The 19,894-nt window shown below is 39.4% G+C and overlaps 1 protein-coding gene across 1 annotated transcript in view; it reads left to right on the top strand.

Moving 5' to 3' along the window:
• LOC126458858 (UPF0602 protein C4orf47 homolog) overlaps positions 1-19,894 on the top strand; it is a 166,734-nt gene that overhangs the window by 95,242 nt on the left and 51,598 nt on the right. The window contains exon 7 of the mRNA XM_050095821.1: positions 7,270-7,396. Coding sequence (XP_049951778.1) covers positions 7,270-7,396 — 127 coding nt within the window. The remainder of the gene's footprint in view (positions 1-7,269; positions 7,397-19,894) is intronic.

A 19,894-nucleotide genomic window follows, 5' to 3' on the forward strand; every position in this document is an offset into this window, starting at 1 on the left:
ATATGGGTATGAAAATTTATAATAAAGTGAAAGGAAGAGAATTGCTCAGTATAAGTTTAGGAAAAAAAAAACATTTTTTTGAGCTGCTAGTGCAGAAATGTTACTATTCGGTAGAAGAATTCATGAATGACAACCTGAAAATTTGAGCAGGAGAGAGAAAATAGCTAGGACTGTTAATTTTTAAAAGTTTGGAACTTCCTAATAAAAATCATTGATTGCTTAGTTACTTAATTACCCTGTACAGTATATTATATTAATGATATTACAAGAAAAATTGTAAACCAGTTTTTGTGTTTTGATGAGTCTCCTGTACATTAAGTCAATGGTTTGGAATTGTACGTTATGAGATAATAAACTTTTATTCTATTTTATTCTGTTCTATGGATTCATGCTAGATTGAGAAATATCTATGGAGGTTTAGTGCCATGGAGGCTCTTGCAATATGGCATCCCTTATGGGAAATAATCTGTTGAAAAACCTATGTTTAGGACAGCGATGAAGGTGGAAGAGAGAATTTTTTGGAATAAGCTGTGTTGAGGAAAAGGGAGGCATTTTTAGGATACCTGTGCTGCAGATATGAAAAACTAACAGTGTCACAATTTACTGGAATGTTGCAATTGTGTAGAAAGTGAACACTGAAATAGAAGTGGGTTGCAAGTAGCAACACAGAATTATAATTGTGCACAGTGTGGAGTGTGAAAAGTGCATGTAATGGAACATAGTAAGATTTTGGCATCGAAAAATTAATTTCATATCCCAGGATTATGAACATTTTGCAAGTTAAATATCATGAAGAGTCATCAACAGTGCAAGGCAAGGAAAAGAGGCCAAAGGCAGCACCAGTGGTTGTGGTGAGGCCAGCCATGTATCTGGGCAGAAAGTGCTGCACCCTGGGAGTGAGTAGGAAACAGTTCAAGCCACTGCAGGAGCAGTGAAGGTGCACACTTGAGGTGCACACATGGGGTCCAGAGTTCAATACATGGGTGTGACACCCACACATTCCTCAACCAGCTGCATCATCCAGAGAGCACAAGAACTTACAGAAAGCAATTCAAAGTTCTCTTATCTATAAGAGGGGCCTTAGTAGTAGCAATTAAACATTGTTTTATTAGGAGTTCTAAGAAGAACAAGGGATACATGATGAGTGATTTAGTGGGAAGTGAGGAGCAGAATGTGGCTCAAGGAACTGTAGCCTCAACAGAAAATGTTTCTGAAGCACATACTCAGGTAGTACTGGGGCTGAAACTAAAACTGAAATGGGGAACTTTAATATGCAGGAGATGTTACCTGTTATGGATAAATTAGAAACATCTAAAATGGAAACTATGATTGGATTTGTTAAAATAAAGGAAATATAATGGATGTGGTCCAGGATGAGTGGTGATGGTGTTTGGGGTCATTAGGGGAGCAGGTGATCAATACTCATAGCTGTAGTCCAGTTACTTTTACATAACTTTATATATAAAACAATACATACAATTTAGTGCTCAATACCTTGATGGCCCACAAATATGAACATGATGCAGGCATGCTGTGACTGGTGATGACATGGCACTCAGCTGTCAAAATGGTCCATTGTTACTCTGCATGGCCAGCTGTATTTGTGACTGATGAGCTGTGCGTGCAGATATAGCAGACTTGGCAATTTGCTTATTGTGTTGAAGGGTAAATATTCACATACTCTGTTTCAACACTCATACACCACCTTCCCCTATGCAGATGAGCTACCAGAATGGCTCATTTAATAACAGTTATCTACCATATTAATTCCAATATCCTGTCAGAGTATGGTACACTCAAGCACCTGAATTGTTATGCTTCATTTGTAATAGGTGACAAGTCAACCACAATATCACCAACAGTAATGGCTTTGAGCTCAGGAGGCATAGAGGGCCTTGACCACTTAAATCCAAAGAAACCAAAGGTGATCAAACATAATAAAATGATTAGAAAAGTTGTTGTTAACCCAATTGAATGATTAACTGTAAAAGTACTCTGCATAGCTTGTTGAAGCTGGTAAAGACTGTTTAAAAAAAAAAAAGGTTTAAATGGCTCTGAGCACTATCGGACTTAACATCTTAGGTCATCATTCCCCTAGAACTTAGAACTACTTAAACCTAACTAACCTAAGGACATCACACACATCCATGCCCGAGGCAGGATTCGAACCTGCGACCATAGTGGTCATGTGGTTCCAGACTGAAGCGCCTAGAACCGCTCGGCCACTTCGTCCGGCGACTGTTAAAAGCCTGAACTACATTCAAATCATTACCACTAGCACTTATCACTTGTACTATTTGGTTGTACAGTTTGTCTGTTCCACTTAAACTAACACTGAACAAAATTATTGGCTGAAATAAATAGATATTATTGTGCAATACAGTAAAATGGGGGTTACAGATACTTTGCTTTCTGCATATAAGGTGCATCGGGGTATGTGGTTTATGTGAAAAAAGTTGCTTTAACAGTTCACAGGTTTCTGAATCTAACAGAAGACCAGTTCCTTGCATCTGTTTGCTGAAGGGAGAGATAGATTTGTTGCACATGAAAGTTAGGTCAGTTATTGAGTTGAAAGAATATATGATACCATCTGTGAACCATCGTAGGAAGGGTGCATTCTGTGTCCCCAGTTTCCTGGGACAGTAGTTTCAAGGTTGAACATTCATGAAGAGGTCTCTCTCACAGCTGTATAGAAAGCTCTTGTAAAATACTATAACTGAAACAAGTTTTTTTGTAAGTTCACATTCGCTAAAATATTTTGTGACAAAGCTAAGAAATATCTTCAGACCTGGCTTCTCAAAAAATATGCCTGTAGACGGAACCAAATAGAGATATTAAATGGCACCAAAAATACTGGATAAGTGTACACCCAATAGACTTCAGAGTGATATTTGGGCCCACCTAGTTAGGGGTCAATGCATTGTTCATCATGAGGGCATTGTCATCACTCAATTGCTTGTAGGAACAGAAATTTTGCATATTTACAGGTAAAATCATTGTCATGGGGGTAGTTAGTTTCCTGTTCACAGCTAAAAACAATGACAAATAATCTTTAGGATGTAACAAAACACTATTTAAGTGATTAACTTCACTAGTTTCAATAGCATAAATCAAATTAGAAGCATCCATTAATGCAGTGGACAGACTGTAGGTAATTTTAAACAACAGAGTATTTAGTATACATGTGCATTCAAGATGTTGATTTCTTTTTAGAAATTTCTTCTGGATAATTGTAGTCCAGTGTCAATATCACTGAAATCAGCAATGAACTGCTTAACAACCTTCCCAAAGGCAATGGGATTATTGGTAACTGCCTGTTGTGTGTTGTGTAATATTACCAAATATTCATACAATATTATAGTGCACTTCTTTTCCTACCTACTCTGAATTGTTACTAACTTCAGCCAAGTCCTTGTTAGTTAAGGTTCAAAAGACAGTTCTAAATATATTACCAGCAAAATCAAATCATTTCTGCTTATGTCTAACAAGTTGTTCTGGGGTAAAAGATCTAAAATACAATCAATTTCTCTTTTGTAGGTCATAAATGTTACCTTAACTTGCATTTTAGCTGTAACCAAACTATGGTACCATGAGATTTCTGGGTCCTATACCATATGGTTAACGGAAGATGACTCAAAAAGATTCATGAGTTCATGTATGTTTTGGAATTTCTCTTCTGCCTCACTTAGCTTACAACTCAAAATAAATTTAAAATTGCCACTAGCTACTACCATACTTGTTTGTGGCTCAAAAAGAATGCCAGATTGATGTGGAAGGCTCCTAACAGATAGACAAAACACAAAATAAGAACTGGTGATATATAAAAAATAAAATATTTATACTTAAGCATAACATAATGATGTCAGGAAAGTTGGCTAGTTCTCTGCAAGATAAGAAAATATTTACATTTGACTCAGTTGTCAGCTTGTTGCTTACAAGGGTGAACACACTTTTCACTTCTACACATGCATACTTACACACCTGTGCACTATCTGCAAGTGATGCATGCCACACTTAGGCCAGTATTACACTGTCATATTTCTTTGACAAAGAAATATGATCAACTATTCATCAAATTTCTTTGACAAAGATCTTTGACGTGGCACTAAAAAGTGGTATCACACTGTTGTCATGATTTTCATCCAATTTCAAGATGGCTGACAACTTGTTATTATGCACTGCAATTGTTGGTGCCGCAATTGCACTGTATGTGTATTTGGAAGAAAAGCAGTGGAAAAAAAAAGAAACACACTTGGATGAAGCTGTAGGTATTACGTCAAGGTAGTAAAAGCATTCAGCAAAATTTGTTACGAGAGCTGCTGGTGGAGGATGTCAAGCCTTACGTATAAATTACTTATGAATGGATGAGAGCATATTTCAGTATTTTCTCAGTAAAGTGGCCTCTCATATTACAAAACAGAATACTCTCTTGAGAAATGCTATTTGTGCAGCAGACAGGCAAACTGTGACACTGGGGTTTCTTGATACAGGAGAGAGCTACTCTAGTTTACAACACAGCACTGGAATATCACGTTGCACATTAACCAAAATAATTACAGAAACATATGATGTGATTTATAAAGCACTGAAGGGAGAATGTTTGAAGGTAAATAAATATTCAGTACACTATATGGCCAATAAGAATTATTTTTATTTTTGAATAATTTAATTAATGGAATTAGTGTCCTAACGACTGCAAAATTAATAAAAAGTATGAAACAGATCAAGCGCTTTTTAACTTGTGGTATCCAGAGTTCAAAAATAAACAAAGTAAAATGAAAGGCTATGAAAGATTTTTTTGTTTTAGAGTGTGACCACATTCTCTATTCCGGCTTTCTGAAAAGCTGCCTAGATGTTTCCAGATGTAGAGGTGGATGGCTGTAGCTGTGATTGTGGACATGAAGTCACCTGCAGCATATGCCACCTGCCCATCAACATACAATTAATAGCATGCACTGTGCCCCATGCTAATTATAGTAGAAGGTGAACCACATTTCAAAATCCAGTCTTTAACAAATAGACACACCACAGTCTCAGCACTTTGGTTTAGGATTTGTGTCATTGATGGATTTCTCGTGAAATGATTCAGAACAGCCAAAATATAACAATTTACATCATTCATTTTTTGGTAGGGGCCTACAATATCAAGACCTACCCATGCAAAAGATGTGCTTGTTTCTGGGAGTTCTGCAAAGGTGCTTTGGTTTTGCCCACATCACTCTGCTTGTTGTGGGTGTCACAATGTGGAACATAACTGAGCACTGGCTTCCTGGCTTGGCCACCAATAGATTTGTGCTATTTGTGGGTTAGTTGCTCTTTTTTCACTGAGTCTAGCCAAAGAACTATCATGACATTCTTTTAACACTTTTTTGCAAAGGGCTTGAGGTATGGTGATATGGTTTCCTTTAGCAATGCTCTTTTACAGTATCCCACCAACAACTTCAAATTTTTGATCTTGTTTCCAGGATTGACACTGTGGATTTATTAGTTACTCTTCCCTGCCAGTTGTGAAACACATTCTGACTATCCTACTCAATCCATTCACATTGCTTGTAGTTTCCCAGACTGCTGAAGTACCTTGAATTGGCACTCACATGGACTCCCATTCTTGGAAATTATCAGAAGAGCTAAGTAGAACTGGTGAAATTATTTCCAGGTCCTCCAACGATAAATGATTTAATTAAGTAAGCAGCTCTTCTTTGATTCTTTCAAGTGCTTCATCATTTGATTTCTTCATACTATCATTAGGTTAACAATAATTTACTATCTGCACATCCTGTTCCTTGGTAGGTACTTCTATCATGTCTTGTGGATCTATATCTGACACTGTTGCCACAATAATTTCTCATTGTAGCTCCGCTTCTGCATTACTTATATTAGCAATGCTTACTGGAACATGCAATTTCACACTTGGCTCTTCTTTAATGACACTGACAATTCTTGCCACATAGCAGTGCCTCTGAGATGGCATAATTTCTTTGCTACTCAGTTTTGCACATTACCTCAGCAGCACTAACCATTCCTTTGGGTCTGACCTTCAGAGTTTCCATTGAAACCACAATCTTTATGTTCAAATCGGATTTCTCTTTCTGCTACACTGATGTAAACATTGTTAGTTGCCAGGAAATATAATGCAAATATACCATTCTAGCGTTTTTCTCTGCTCCTTATCACTTGCCACATACTCTTCTTGGCCTATCACAGAGTTAATCACAACTTTTCTGTAACTGTGCACCTGGTGGCCATTTAACATTTGATTTTACAGCTTGGCTGCCACCAACTATCTTCCTTAATCCTATGGCATTATATTGAAGAAATTTGAGCTGTGTATCAAATAGGAAACGACATTTTGTCCACAGTAAATTGCATTAATGATCAGACCTTTAGAACTGTCATCAGTGGTGGAGCTTGCAGCAACTACTGCTTCTTGGAGATGAAAAAAGTGATACCCCTTCTGTCCCCTCTGTTGTGTAACATACTCCTTCCAAAGCTATCCACCTTCAACCTCACAATCCCCTTCTTACAGTTTCATGTTCTGTGAGTTCTGTGAGCTTTCACTCCAGAGGTGAATGACCAGAAGTTGTGCTTTGCTGCCTGTCCTCATGATAGCTGGTTCCTGACCAAGCTTTGAACGCATGATGATCTGGTTTGTGATCACTCTGAGGTGTCTATAACACTTCAACAAACTGCTCTACCACTGCTCTTTTACATAACTTTATTCATAACATGATATAGACATATACTCCAGCCTACCAATGCAACGTGATGTGGATGAGCTGCAGCTGGTAACAACACAACACCCAGCTGGCAGAAAGGTTCCATTTTTATTCTGTATAGGCAGCTGTATTTGCAGCTGACAACTGGCATGTGCAGATTCAGCAGATGCGGGAATATGCATACAGTGCTAGAGGGTGAATGTTTGCACGATCTATTTCTGCACTCTTACAGGACACTTACAAAGCTGCTTCAAGGAATAATGACCAAAAGTTTCACAGAAGCCTTTCTGCACACCTTGACATGACTAGCACTACTGGAGAAAAAGGATGCAGGAGGGCTGTGAACATTGGAAGGTAGGTCAGAGGCAATGGCTGAGCTGAGGCTAAGAATGCAGGTCATGAGGCATGCCTGTATCGCTCAGCAAGTGAGACCTTTGCCCACAGTAGCAATGTTCCAGGTTTTTGTCCAAGCCTGGCACTCAAATTGCTACGAAAATTGTATGCTGAAATTTATTTTTTCCACTTTACTTTCATGTGATGCTTATTGTTGCAGCTTTCAGCCCATTAAAACGAGCACAGCCTCCAAGAGTGAAGGAGCCAAAGAATATGCTTTCGAAGCCTCCGAAGAAGGGTGGACCAGGTTATCCCGATATTACATTTTCGCCATATCCAGAATACATGTGAGTAAAATAATGAACTGACAGCAGCTACTGTGGCAAAGATAGCTGGTGGTGCTTTTATTAGTAGTGTACCTAGTAGTCATTACTTTCATATTGCTTTGCAATATCTGATCATTCTGTTGTGAAATGTGCTTTGTAATTATTATTAAAAATTATGTTTTATGTTGAAACAAGTTTGCAATGATGTGGGTACACTTCCTTTAATAAAAAAAACACTGTATCCTGCACTTTATCAAACTAGAAGAAACTTTTGTCACACGCAAATAAATTGATGAAATCATGTAGATTGAAATGCCACCACAGTATTTTTTTGTTGTACATAAGTAAAACTGCACAGTACCTTTTGGTGTCTTCTTCTGCAATGCTGCTTGCAATTTGTAGTAATATTTATGGCAGCAGAGCTGGTAAAAATTATTGGGCAACACTGTGATGTTTTACTCAGTAATGCCAGTAACTTGTTATATTTATGACCAGCTCAAATAACTTCGGAAAAAAGAGAAAGAAGGTCATGACTTTTACGACATATCGTCCCATTATGAAAACTAATACACTGATACACTGAACTGCAACAATAAAACATATACATTAGTCTTTTCACAGGTGGTGCACTGCTTGCAGCATCTAAGGAGAATTGTTACAGTACAATGAGTTTGCTGCTTTTAATTGTGGCTTAGATGTAGTACTTTCTGTCATCATACTTGGTCAACACAGTAGATCTTGCTGCAACGTAATGCATGCTATAAGCCAGCATATGACCCTTCAAACTGGTCCACAAAAATATACAGGGTGGAGAAAAACTGTGTCATGAAATTTTAACCCTGGATAGCTGGTGCCAGGAGGAAACAAAATTACTAGTGTTGTCTAGGTCGACAATGCACCATATTTAAACTAAGGAAACTTGGCGCTACGGGCTCTGATTGGCTGTGGCATTTCCTTGTTGTCATTTGTTGGTTGACAGGCAGTGGTATGGTTCTCTGTTCATATACAAATGTACCTCGCCCCGCCACTGCTCCAAAGTGATATGCACATGTGTCGAATAGGTCTTGCTGTTTGTCTCCACCTCAAATCAGAGGCAGGCATTCACACATAAGCCTCACTTTGGAGCACACACACATCACCTTTGATTGAGTCTTACAGTAAGCATGGCGACACAGTATTCGTTTGAAGAACAATGAGATGTTGTTTTTGTTTATGGACTGGCCAATGGTAATGCGCATGAAGCTTGTCGGATGTATGAGGAACGGTATCCAGCAAGACACCACCCTCACCCACAAACATTTACAGCAATTCACTGGTGACTTGACAAAATAGACTCATTAGCAGGATATCATGGTGATGCTGGAAGACCTCAAACATAACGGGATTCTGCATTTGAAGAGACTGTTCTCAAGCACTTCGAGGATGCACCTACGGCAAGTACTCGAGCAGTTGGACACAACATGGGGGTCACTTATCGCTTACTCTGGGAGTTTTTGAGGGATGATGGCCAGCATCCATTTAGTTTCCACCCTGTCCTAGACCTAAATCCTGTGGCAGACTATGAACATAGGCTAGGGTTTTGCCGGTGGTTTCTGTGACGTGTTGCACAATAACCCAACTTCCCGCCTCTGTGTTGTTTACCGACAAGTGCATCTTCCATTGGGATGGTCTTTATAACACTTGAAATGTTCATTACCGTGCAAGGGGAAATCCTCATGTCATGGATGTCCATGGACCCCAGGAACGATTTTCACTTAACATTTGGTCAGGCATTGCGGGTGGCCATCTGATTGGGTTGGTCCATCTACCTCCTCGTCTTACTGGGGCAAATTACCTTCACTTTTTGCAAGAAACACTACCCAGCATGCTGGAAGATGTTCCCCTGGACATACTATTACGCATGCGGTTGCACCATGATAGGTTGCCCACACATAACAGTCATGTTGTGCGCAGATATTTACATTAACTCTTTGACAGCCGGGTAATTGGCAGAGGTGTTGTAGGACATGGCCCCGGTGATCACCAGACCCTATGCCACCGAAATTTTTCCTGTCAGGATTCTTCAAGGTTCTAGTTCACCCACCTTGATGCAAACCATCTAGAAATGAAGAGGAATTAATGGATTGCATTCGACATGCCACCAGTCACATCAGGGCAATGCCAGGAATCTTTGAAAGAGTTTGGCAAAGCACCATTCAATGTTACCAAGCTTGTGTCATGTCAGAGGGTCACCAATTCAAGCACCTGCTTTAAGTAAACAATGTCCTAGCTACAAAAAAAGGCCGTTTTCAGTGCCAACACAATTTGTAAAAGACTTTCTGTACATGAACTATCCCATGACCAATTGGCGTGTGTAGTGCCACGTTTCTGTAGTTTAGAGATTGTGGTTGTCGACCTACACAATGTTAGCAATTTTGGTTCCTACTGGCACAAGCTATCCAGGGCTAAAATTTTGTGACACAGTTTTTCTCCACCCTGTATAGCCACCTCTTCTTTCTCGCATAAGAGTTGCTTAAAACTTGCAGAATTAATAACAACAACTTTATCACACCCATGTGAGGTTTATATCACAATTTTGTTCAATATTGTCCAGCACAATGTAATATTCATGTTCTAATTCTGTCACCAAAACCCTTCCGTGATGAAGTCCCTACTGATTATATCTTAAAACTATAGTCATGGCCCTGTACATTTGTATTTACTTAAGTTCCATGACAATTACAATGATGAAATCAGTTTTACAAGATACATATAACAATACACAAGTCATTATTTAAACAGTAAAGTTCAAAACTGTGGAACTACGGTACAATTTAAGATTCCTTACTTATCTGTCTGGTGGCAGCACTGTACAGTGATAGGTAAGCTCATTTTATCACTGTTACTGCTAGATAGCAGAAGGATGCCATGCCTGCTCTAACACCTCACTGCCTTCTGTATATTGTTATCCATCTATGCATGCCTAAAACGCGTAATAACAAGTTACAAACAAAAATTTTATATTACTGAAATGAAACAGTAATGATACTTGTATTGTTACACTGTTCCTGCTTTGCCATTTAGCACTTTCTGTAAATCTTATTTTGACAGATCTGTTTTCCCTTTTGCTTGCTTTGACTGCTGTGTTATTTTATTTTTTTCATTTTGTCAGTTATATTTAGTATCTGATGTGCTATCCAAGGATTTCTACTGTGCCTTGTCTTATTCCCAATTTGATCCTCTGCTGCTTCTGTTGTAATTTTAAAGTGAGTGGTGCATATTGAGGTGTGGATAAGGATAGGTAGTTGAATTATAACACGTCATCACTGTTAATGTATGTTTTCTGGATAAACACACACATACAAAGCGCACTACTACTATACTACCTTTTTTTCATTGAGATGTTTTGGCATGAACTATCAAGCCTCCCAAAGAGTAAGCACAGAAAAAAGAAATGTAAGCTGAAAATACGTTGGTTTCCAAGTGCTCTGGAGATGGCAAAACCAGAAGAAATAATGTTCACCATCAACTCCTTAAAATAAAAAAAAGTCTGGTGGGTATGATAATACATCAACAAAGCTGATTAAATAGTGTGCCTCTGAGTTTAGTGACGTTTTGGTTATTTGTGTAACTAGTCTTCATGTGTGGAACATTTGCTGAATGTTTGAAATACACTATAGTTAAGCCATTGTATGAGAAAGGAGATGAAGCAATACCATCAAACTTCTGTTTAATTCCAGTTTCGCCCACATTCTCAAAAATTTTGGGAAAGATAATACACTGGTCATCCAAAACATTAAGCCACCTGCTTAGTAGCTCATTTGTTCATATTTCAAACGAAGTACATCACTGATTCAGCATATCAGGGATTCCACAGTTTGTTGGTAGGTTTGTGGAGGTATGTGGCATTAGATGTCTATCCATAGGTCATGTAATTTGTATCAATAATGGGCCACTGATTAGCGTATGCAGTGATGGCATCCGGTAGTGATCCATATGGTTTCCATAGCATTTACATCAGGTGAATTTGGTCCCCTGGGACATCAGGGTGAGTTCACTGTAATGCTCCTCAAACCACTGCAGCATGGTTCTGGCTCCAAGACATGAGCAATTATACTGCTGAAAGATGAGATTAACATTGAGGAAGACATCAAGCATGAATGGATGTAGGTGGATTGCAACTATCAGCGTGTTTTACTTATTTATTTATTTATTTATTTATTTATGTATTCATGTTCCATAGATCCACTATACAAGATAATTGTATGGATGTGGAATGAGTCATAATTATACATGAGAACAGTAGCCTACTTATAGATGCTAATAGATACAAACTGCATTATGTGCAAAGGTACAACATTTGTTAACAATTACAAGCTTAGGCACTTCCTAAAGTAAAACAGAGGTGTAAAACAATACAATAATAAATTACAATTATTCCATATGAAGTTACAACTTTGCTAGAGGTGAAGTACATTGTTAATCTGACTTAAGTCATCATGTTTAGTTACAGAGTGGTAACAGCAAATATTAAAAGTCAATGAGCCATATCTGACTTGTAATATGGAAGTGTTTATGTCAAAGAACTCATAAAGAGAGTAAAAAGAATGTTCCAGAAGATATTCTATTAAGGATACAGGGTACATCTCCGGCTCAATATCATGTAAAAATCAACACTTATTTCTTTCAGGCACTGTTTATAATGTATTTGTTTTACAGATTTTTTGTTGATATCCGGTAATGCAGCACACTTTCTAAAGAAACTAAAAGTATTTTGAATATTTTTGAACCTGCTTAGGGTTATTAAAAAAATTACAAAGAAACTGATGCAATTTTTTTTGCAAAATGCATCCTCAAATTGAGGTACAATTTAATCCAATGTTATAAATTTGAAGGAGACAAAGTTTTTACCAGATTAGCATGACATGATGGCTGAGGTACTAGACCTATTTAATTCCACCTATTATGTATGTTGTTGTTGTGGTCTTCAGTCCAGAGACTGGTTTGATGCAGCTCTCCATGCTACTCTATCCTGTGCAAGCTTCTTCATCTCCCAGTACCTACTGCAACCCACATCCTTTTGAATCTGTTTAGTGTATTCATCTCTTGGTCTCCTCTACGATTTTTACCCTCCACGCTGCCCTCCAATACTAAATTGGTGATCCCTTGATGCCTCAGAATATAGCCTACCTACTGATCCCTTCTTCTAGTCAAGTTGTGCCACAAACTCCTCTTCTCCCCAATTCTATCCAATACCTCCTCATTAGTTATGTGATCTACCCATCTAATCTTCAGCATTATTCTGTAGCACCACATTTCAAAAGCTTCTATTCTCTTTTTGTCTAAACTATTTTTTGTCCACGTTTCACTTCCATACATGGCTACACTCCATACAAATACTTTCAGAAATGACTTCCCGACACTTAAATCTATACTCGATGTTAACAAATTTCTCTTCTTCAAAAATGCTTTCCTTGCCATTGCCAGTCTACATTTTATATCTTCTCTAGTCCGGCCATCATCAGTTATTTTGCACCCCAAATAGCAAAACTCATTTACTACTTTAAGCATCTCATTTCCTAATCTAATACCCTCAGCATCACCTGATTTAATTGGACTATATTCCATTGTCCTCGTTTTGCTTTTGTTGATGTTCATCTTATATCCTCCTTTCAAGACACTGTCCATTCCATTCAGCTGCTCTTCCAGGCCCTGTGCTCTCTCTGACAGAATTACAATGTCATCGGCGAACCTCAAGGTTTTAATTTCTTCTCCATGGATTTTAATTCCTACTCCAAATTTTTCTTTTATTTCCTTTACTGCTTACTCAATATACAGATTGAACAACATTGGGTATAGGCTAAAACCCTGTCTCACTCCCTTCCCAACCACTGCTAACCTTTCGTGCCCCTCGACTCTTATAACTGCCATCTGGTTTCTGTACAAATTGTAAATAGCCTTTCGCTCCCTGTATTTTACCCCTGCCACCTGCAGAATTTGAAAGAGAGTATTCCAGTCAACATTGTCAAAAGCTTTCTGTAAGTCTACAAATGCTAGAAACATGGGTTTGCCTTTCCTTATCTATTTTCTAACTTAAGTCGTAGGGTCAGTATTGCGTCACGTGTCCCAACATTTCTTCGGAATCCAAACTAATCTTCCCTGAGGTCGGCTTCTACCAGTTCTTCCATTCATCTGTAAAGAATTTGTGTTAGTATTTTGCAGCTGTGGCTTATTAAACTGATAGTTCAGTAATTTTCACATCTGCCAACACCTGCTTTCTTTGGGATTGGAATTATTATATTATTCTTGAAGTGTGAGGGTATTTCACCTGTCTCATACATCTTGCTCACCAGAAGGTACAGTTTTGTCAGGGCTGCCTCTCCCAAGGCAATCAGTAGTTCTAATGGAATGTTGTCTACTCCTGGGGTCTTGTTACGACTTAGATCTTTCAGTGCTCTGTCAAACTCTTCATGCAGTATGGTATCTCCCATTTCATCTTCATCTACATCCTCTTCCATTTCCATAACATTGTCCTCAAGAACATCGCCCTTGTATAGACCCTCTATTTACTCCTTCCACCTTACTGCTTTCCCTTCTTTGCTTAGAACTGGGTTTCCATCTGAGCTCTTGATATTCATGCAAGTGGTTCTCTTTTCTCCAAAGGTCTATTTAATTTTCCTGTAGGCAGTATCTATCTTACCCCTAGAGATATATGCCTCTACATCCTTACATTTGTACTCTAGCCATCCCTGCTTAGCACTTTTGCACTTCCTATCGATCTCATTTTTGAGACGTTTGTATTCCTTTCTGCCTGCTTCATTTACTGCATTTTTGTATTTTCTCCTTTCATCAATTAAATTCAGTATCTCTTCTGTTACCCAAGGATTTCTTTTAGCCCTTGTCTTTTTACCTACTTGATCCTCTGCTGCATTCAGTACTTCATCTCTCAAAGCTACCCATTCTTCTTCTACTGTATTTCTTTCCCCCATTCTTGTCAATCGTTCCCTAATGCTCTCCCTAAAACTCTCTACAACCTCTGTTTCTGTCAGTTTATCCAGGTCCCATCTCCTTAAATTCCCACCTTTCTGAAATTTCTTTTGTTTTAATCTACAGTTCATAACCAATAGATTAGTCCACATCTTCCCCTGTAAATTTCTTACAATTTAAAACCTGGTTCCTAAATCTCTGTCTTACCTTTATATAATCTATGTGAAACCTGTCAGTATCTCCTTCCAGGTATACAATCTTAGCTATGATTAAGTTGTGCTCTGTGCAAAATTCTACCACGCGGCTTCCTCTTTCATTCCTTACCCCCATTCAGTACTCACCCACTATGTTTCCTTCTCTTCCTTTTCCTACTATCGAATTCCAGTCACTCATGACTATTAAATTTTCATCTCCCTTCACTATCTGAATAATTTCTTTTATCTCATCATACATTTCATCAATCTCTTCGTCATCTGCAGAGCTAGTCGGCATATAAACTAGTACTACTGTGGTAGGTGTGGACTTTGTATCTATCTTGGCCACAATAATGCGTTCACTATGCTGTTTGTAGTAGCTTACCCGCATTCCTATTTTTTTTATTAATTATTAAACCTACTCCTGCATTACCCCTGTTTGATTTTGTATTTATAACCCTGTATTCACCTGACCAGAAGTCTTGTTCCTCCTGCCACTGAACTTCACTAATTCCCACTCTATCTAACTTTAACCCATCCATTCCCCTTTTTTTAAATTTTCTAACCTACCTGCCCAATTAAGGGATCTGACATTCCATGCTCTGACCCATAGAATGCCAGTTATTTTTCTCCTGATAACAATATCCTCCTGAGTAGTCCCAGCCCGGAGATCTGAATGGGGGACTATTTCACCTCCAGAATATTTTACCCAACAGGACGCCATCATCAGTAAACCATACAGGAAAGTTGCTTGCCCTCAGGAAAAATTACGGCTGAAGTTTCCCCTTGCTTTCAGCCGTTCACAGTACCAGCACAGCAAGGCCATTTTGGTTAGTGTTACAAGGCCAGATCAGTCAATCATCCAAACCGTTGCACCTAAATTACTGAAAAGACTGCTGCCCCTCTTCAGGAACCACACGTTTGTCTGGCCTCTCAACAGATACTCCTCCATTGTGGTTGCACCTACGGTACGGCTATCTGTATCATTGAGGCACACAAGCCTCCCCACCAACTTCAAGGTCCATGGTTCATGGGGGTAAAAAATATCACATCTTACATTTTAATTTTTATAATTTTTTTCCTGATAAAAATGTTATTTTTTCTATAATTTAGTTGATTCTGCAATAAAGCTTAGGTCTACTATATAAGTATGGACTATTGCAAGTTACAGAAAAAATTAGAGCAATGCATTATAAGCTTTAGAAAATATTTGTACCTGAATTCTGAAAAATACAACTTGCAGGAAATTGTGTATGAAGATATGAGTTCAACTAAACTGTGCCTCAGAACATTCCTGAAACATTGTCTTCATCCTGCAGCATTTCTTCATCTTCAATCTTCCTTTTGGTATTCCTTTTAGCACTTCTTGCTCCTTTGGTAATTTGAAGAGCGAATCTTTCAGCTTCATGCACCCATTGTCTGTCACATGCAAGCAATTGATCTTCCATATTAGAGCCACATTTTATGCCTAAATTGCTCAGGACTTCCATCCTTCCTATCACTCCATCATTGAAACATGTCACTGCATCTAGTATACAAACTTTTAATTTATTTAGTCTTACAAAAACATTCTTGGGTAATCTTTCCCATACGCAATAGATGAAACTTTCATTCTTATTCTGAGTGCCTCCATGAAGACATTTACTAAGCAAACCAGGGTCACTCAGGTCTCTAAAAATTGGTTTTATTTCATTCATAATAGGCTCAGGAAGAGAATGCTTATGATGGTATATTTGACTACTTTATTTTGCTTTTTGGTTACCACACCAAGAATCTGCTCTTATAAGGCAAAGTCCGTGAAAATGGTGGTCATCTGTGGACAACTTATGAAAGTAGGTAGCCCATACAGATTTCCTCATTGCTGTAATATCTTTCAGAGGTGCAGTTCGTCTAGTGGCCAGTCCATAATAACTCTGAGGAAGGTCTATTTCAGTTTCTGTCAATCTGTCTCGGCCAGACACAGGTTTTCCATCAGATAGCAAATTTCCTTTCATTTCTCTTTGTAGCTTCCTCAATCTAGCACTTACCCACTTTTGCACACATCCACAACACTCCAGTTTTGTTACCAAGGTATCACCATAAACATTGAACTCATTAATTCTTCATATATCTAACGTTATAAATGGGCACCACCCTCCGAAATATTTGTAGAGCTTCATCACACTCCATACCTCCATTGTAACCATCACAATTCTTAGAATACTGATGCTCACTATTTCCTTCAGTGTTACCATGGCAGGTGTTGCAGTACTTAGATAAGCACTCAACATCAACAACTTTTCCATTCTCCAGAGAAGTAGCACTTACAACACCATTCAAGGAACAACGTCCTCGACATTGCCATGTTTCATCAAGTGCAACAGCAGTGTCCCTGGTTCCACTAATATTTACAGTTTCTTCTACTGCACGGTTCATAGATGCTTTAGACACAACTGTCAAGGCACGTGAAAGTATTTTTATGTACTTGCTGAACCTACTGGGAGGAGGAGGAAGGTCCATCAAACTACAAAACATTTGAGCAGCCATTTTTCCTTTTCCTATTGCATGCATTGCATGCACTAACTTCAAATTCACATCATAGAATTATGCACAATGTTCAAAGTCATTTTAAAGGTAGATTTATTGCAGGATCTACACAGAACAACTAATTTTGACAGTAAACCCTTCCTGGTACTTTGTTGTACAGTTATTTCCAGACAGCCTACACCATCACATTGTTTACATTTCACCACTTCCTTTATCTAAGAAGATAAGATGCCCACTACAAACAGCGTCATTGTTAACACAAAAATTTGAATCACCAGGAGGCGTGCCATGTGGGAGTTTCTTCCCTGAAGAACTGATACATAGGTTACTTTCAATAGTGTGGCTTGCTTTGTTTGTGAACTGGTTACCATGGACTTTCCATTTATTGAATTTCTTGATGCGCGGTATAGTTCATATTTATTGAACACTAAGGGTTATGAACTTCCACAGATATATGTAGCACCTGGGCAACAAAAATTCAGTAACACTTGAACAAACTGCTTCAGCAAAAGAAAAGTAAATACTAGCAAAGATAATCATTTACAGACACTAGAAACCTCCATTGTCACCGACATAAACAATGTATCTTATGTATAATCACTGGAAACAGAAAGTTCACAGTTCTTTTCAAAATAATACTGGTTTCTGTAACAGAAATAAAGGGGGCGTGGCAGCATAAATGACCGTAACTTTAAAATTTGGTATATATAGGTCATTTTTCATTTGAAACCCAATAATGCAATCAGGAAAGACTATAGAATTTAATAAAGTCATTAAAAAATTTCGATTTTTCCACCATTTATAAGTACGCTGTAGCCTTAATTTACTTCTAATTGTGGTATTACACTAGTAAGATTTTTATGTCCAAAGCAAGTGCATTAAGCACCATTTTGCTTGAGTAGAGTGCACCTTTTTGTACTAGGCTCAAGTTTTTTTCCATTCACATGCAAGTTGTGTTTTGATCTTGTGCCATGGTTGTGATAGTCACCTTTGGTTTTGTGCATGAGTAGATTCTTAACTAAAAAGGACATACAGGATAGGATATATTGTGAAGTCACTGTTAATATTTTTTGTGCTTAAAAAGATTTCCACATGAATGATTTCTGCTCACTCCATTTAGAATTCGGATTGCTCTTTCCTGAATGACAAATACTTTATTTTCCCTTGGTTGATTTCCACAAAACATTATGCCATATGACAACAATGAAGGAAAATAGCCAAAATAAGCAGCCTTAACAGTGCCAGTATTTGCAACTGCTGCTATAATACACTCCTGGAAATGGAAAAAAGAACACATTGACACCGGTGTGTCAGACCCACCATACTTGCTCCGGACACTGCGAGAGGGCTGTACAAGCAATGATCACACGCACGGCACAGCGGACACACCAGGAACCGCGGTGTTGGCCGTCGAATGGCGCTAGCTGTGCAGCATTTGTGCACCGCCGCCGTCAGTGTCAGCCAGTTTGCCGTGGCATACGGAGCTCCATCGCAGTCTTTAACACTGGTAGCATGCCGCGACAGCGTGGATGTGAACCGTATGTGCAGTTGACGGACTTTGAGCGAGGGCGTATAGTGGGCATGCGGGGGGCCGGGTTGACGTACCGCCGAATTGCTCAACACGTGGGGCGTGAGGTCTCCACAGTACATCGATGTTGTCGCCAGTGGTTGGCGGAAGGTGCACGTGCCCGTCGACCTGGGACCGGACCGCAGCGACGCACGGATGCACGCCAAGACCGTAGGATCCTACGCAGTGCCGTAGGGGACCGCACCGCCACTTCCCAGCAAATTAGGGACACTGTTGCTCCTGGGGTATCGGCGAGGACTATTCGCAACCGTCTCCATGAAGCTGGGCTACGGTCCCGCACACCGTTAGGCCGTCTTCCGTTCACGCCCCAACATCGTGCAGCCCGCCTCCAGTGGTGTCGCGACAGGCGTGAATGGAGGGACGAATGGAGACGTGTCGTCTTCAGCGATGAGAGTCGCTTCTGCCTTGGTGCCAATGATGGTCGTATGCGTGTTTGGCGCCGTGCAGGTGAGCGCCACAATCAGGACTGCATACGACCGAGGCACACAGGGCCAACACCCGGCATCATGGTGTGGGGAGCGATCTCCTACACTGGCCGTACACCACTGGTGATCGTCGAGGGGACACTGAATAGTGCACGGTACATCCAAACTGTCATCGAACCCATCATTCTACCATTCCTAGACCGGCAAGGGAACTTGCTGTTCCAACAGGACAATGCACGTCCGCATATATCCCGTGCCACCCAACGTGCTCTAGAAGGTGTAAGTCAACTACCCTGGTCAGCAAGATCTCCGGATCTGTCCCCCATTGAGCATGTTTGGGACTGGATGAAGCGTCGTCTCACGCGGTCTGCACGTCCAGCACGAACGCTGGTCCAACTGAGGCGCCAGATGGAAATGGCATGGCAAGCCGTTCCACAGGACTACATCCAGCATCTCTACGATCGTCTCCATGGGAGAATAGCAGCCTGCATTGCTGCGAAAGGTGGATATACACTGTACTAGTGCCGACATTGTGCATGCTCTGTTGCCTGTGTCTATGTGCCTGTGGTTCTGTCAGTGTGATCATGTGATGTATCTGACCCCAGGAATGTGTCAATAAAGTTTCCCCTTCCTGGGACAATGAATTCACGGTGTTCTTATTTCAATTTCCAGGAGTGTACATAGAGCATAAGTTGCTGAACTAAGTCTTTTTCTCAAGTCCAGAATATGGCACAACCAATTTAATTTATTGTTGATGTGAAGGCCCAAAAATTTACAAGTATATACTTGTTGTATATCTTGAACATTACAGCTTAGACTT

This window comes from Schistocerca serialis, chromosome 1 (assembly GCF_023864345.2).
Source record: "Schistocerca serialis cubense isolate TAMUIC-IGC-003099 chromosome 1, iqSchSeri2.2, whole genome shotgun sequence".
NCBI classification, from domain to species: domain Eukaryota; kingdom Metazoa; phylum Arthropoda; class Insecta; order Orthoptera; family Acrididae; genus Schistocerca; species Schistocerca serialis.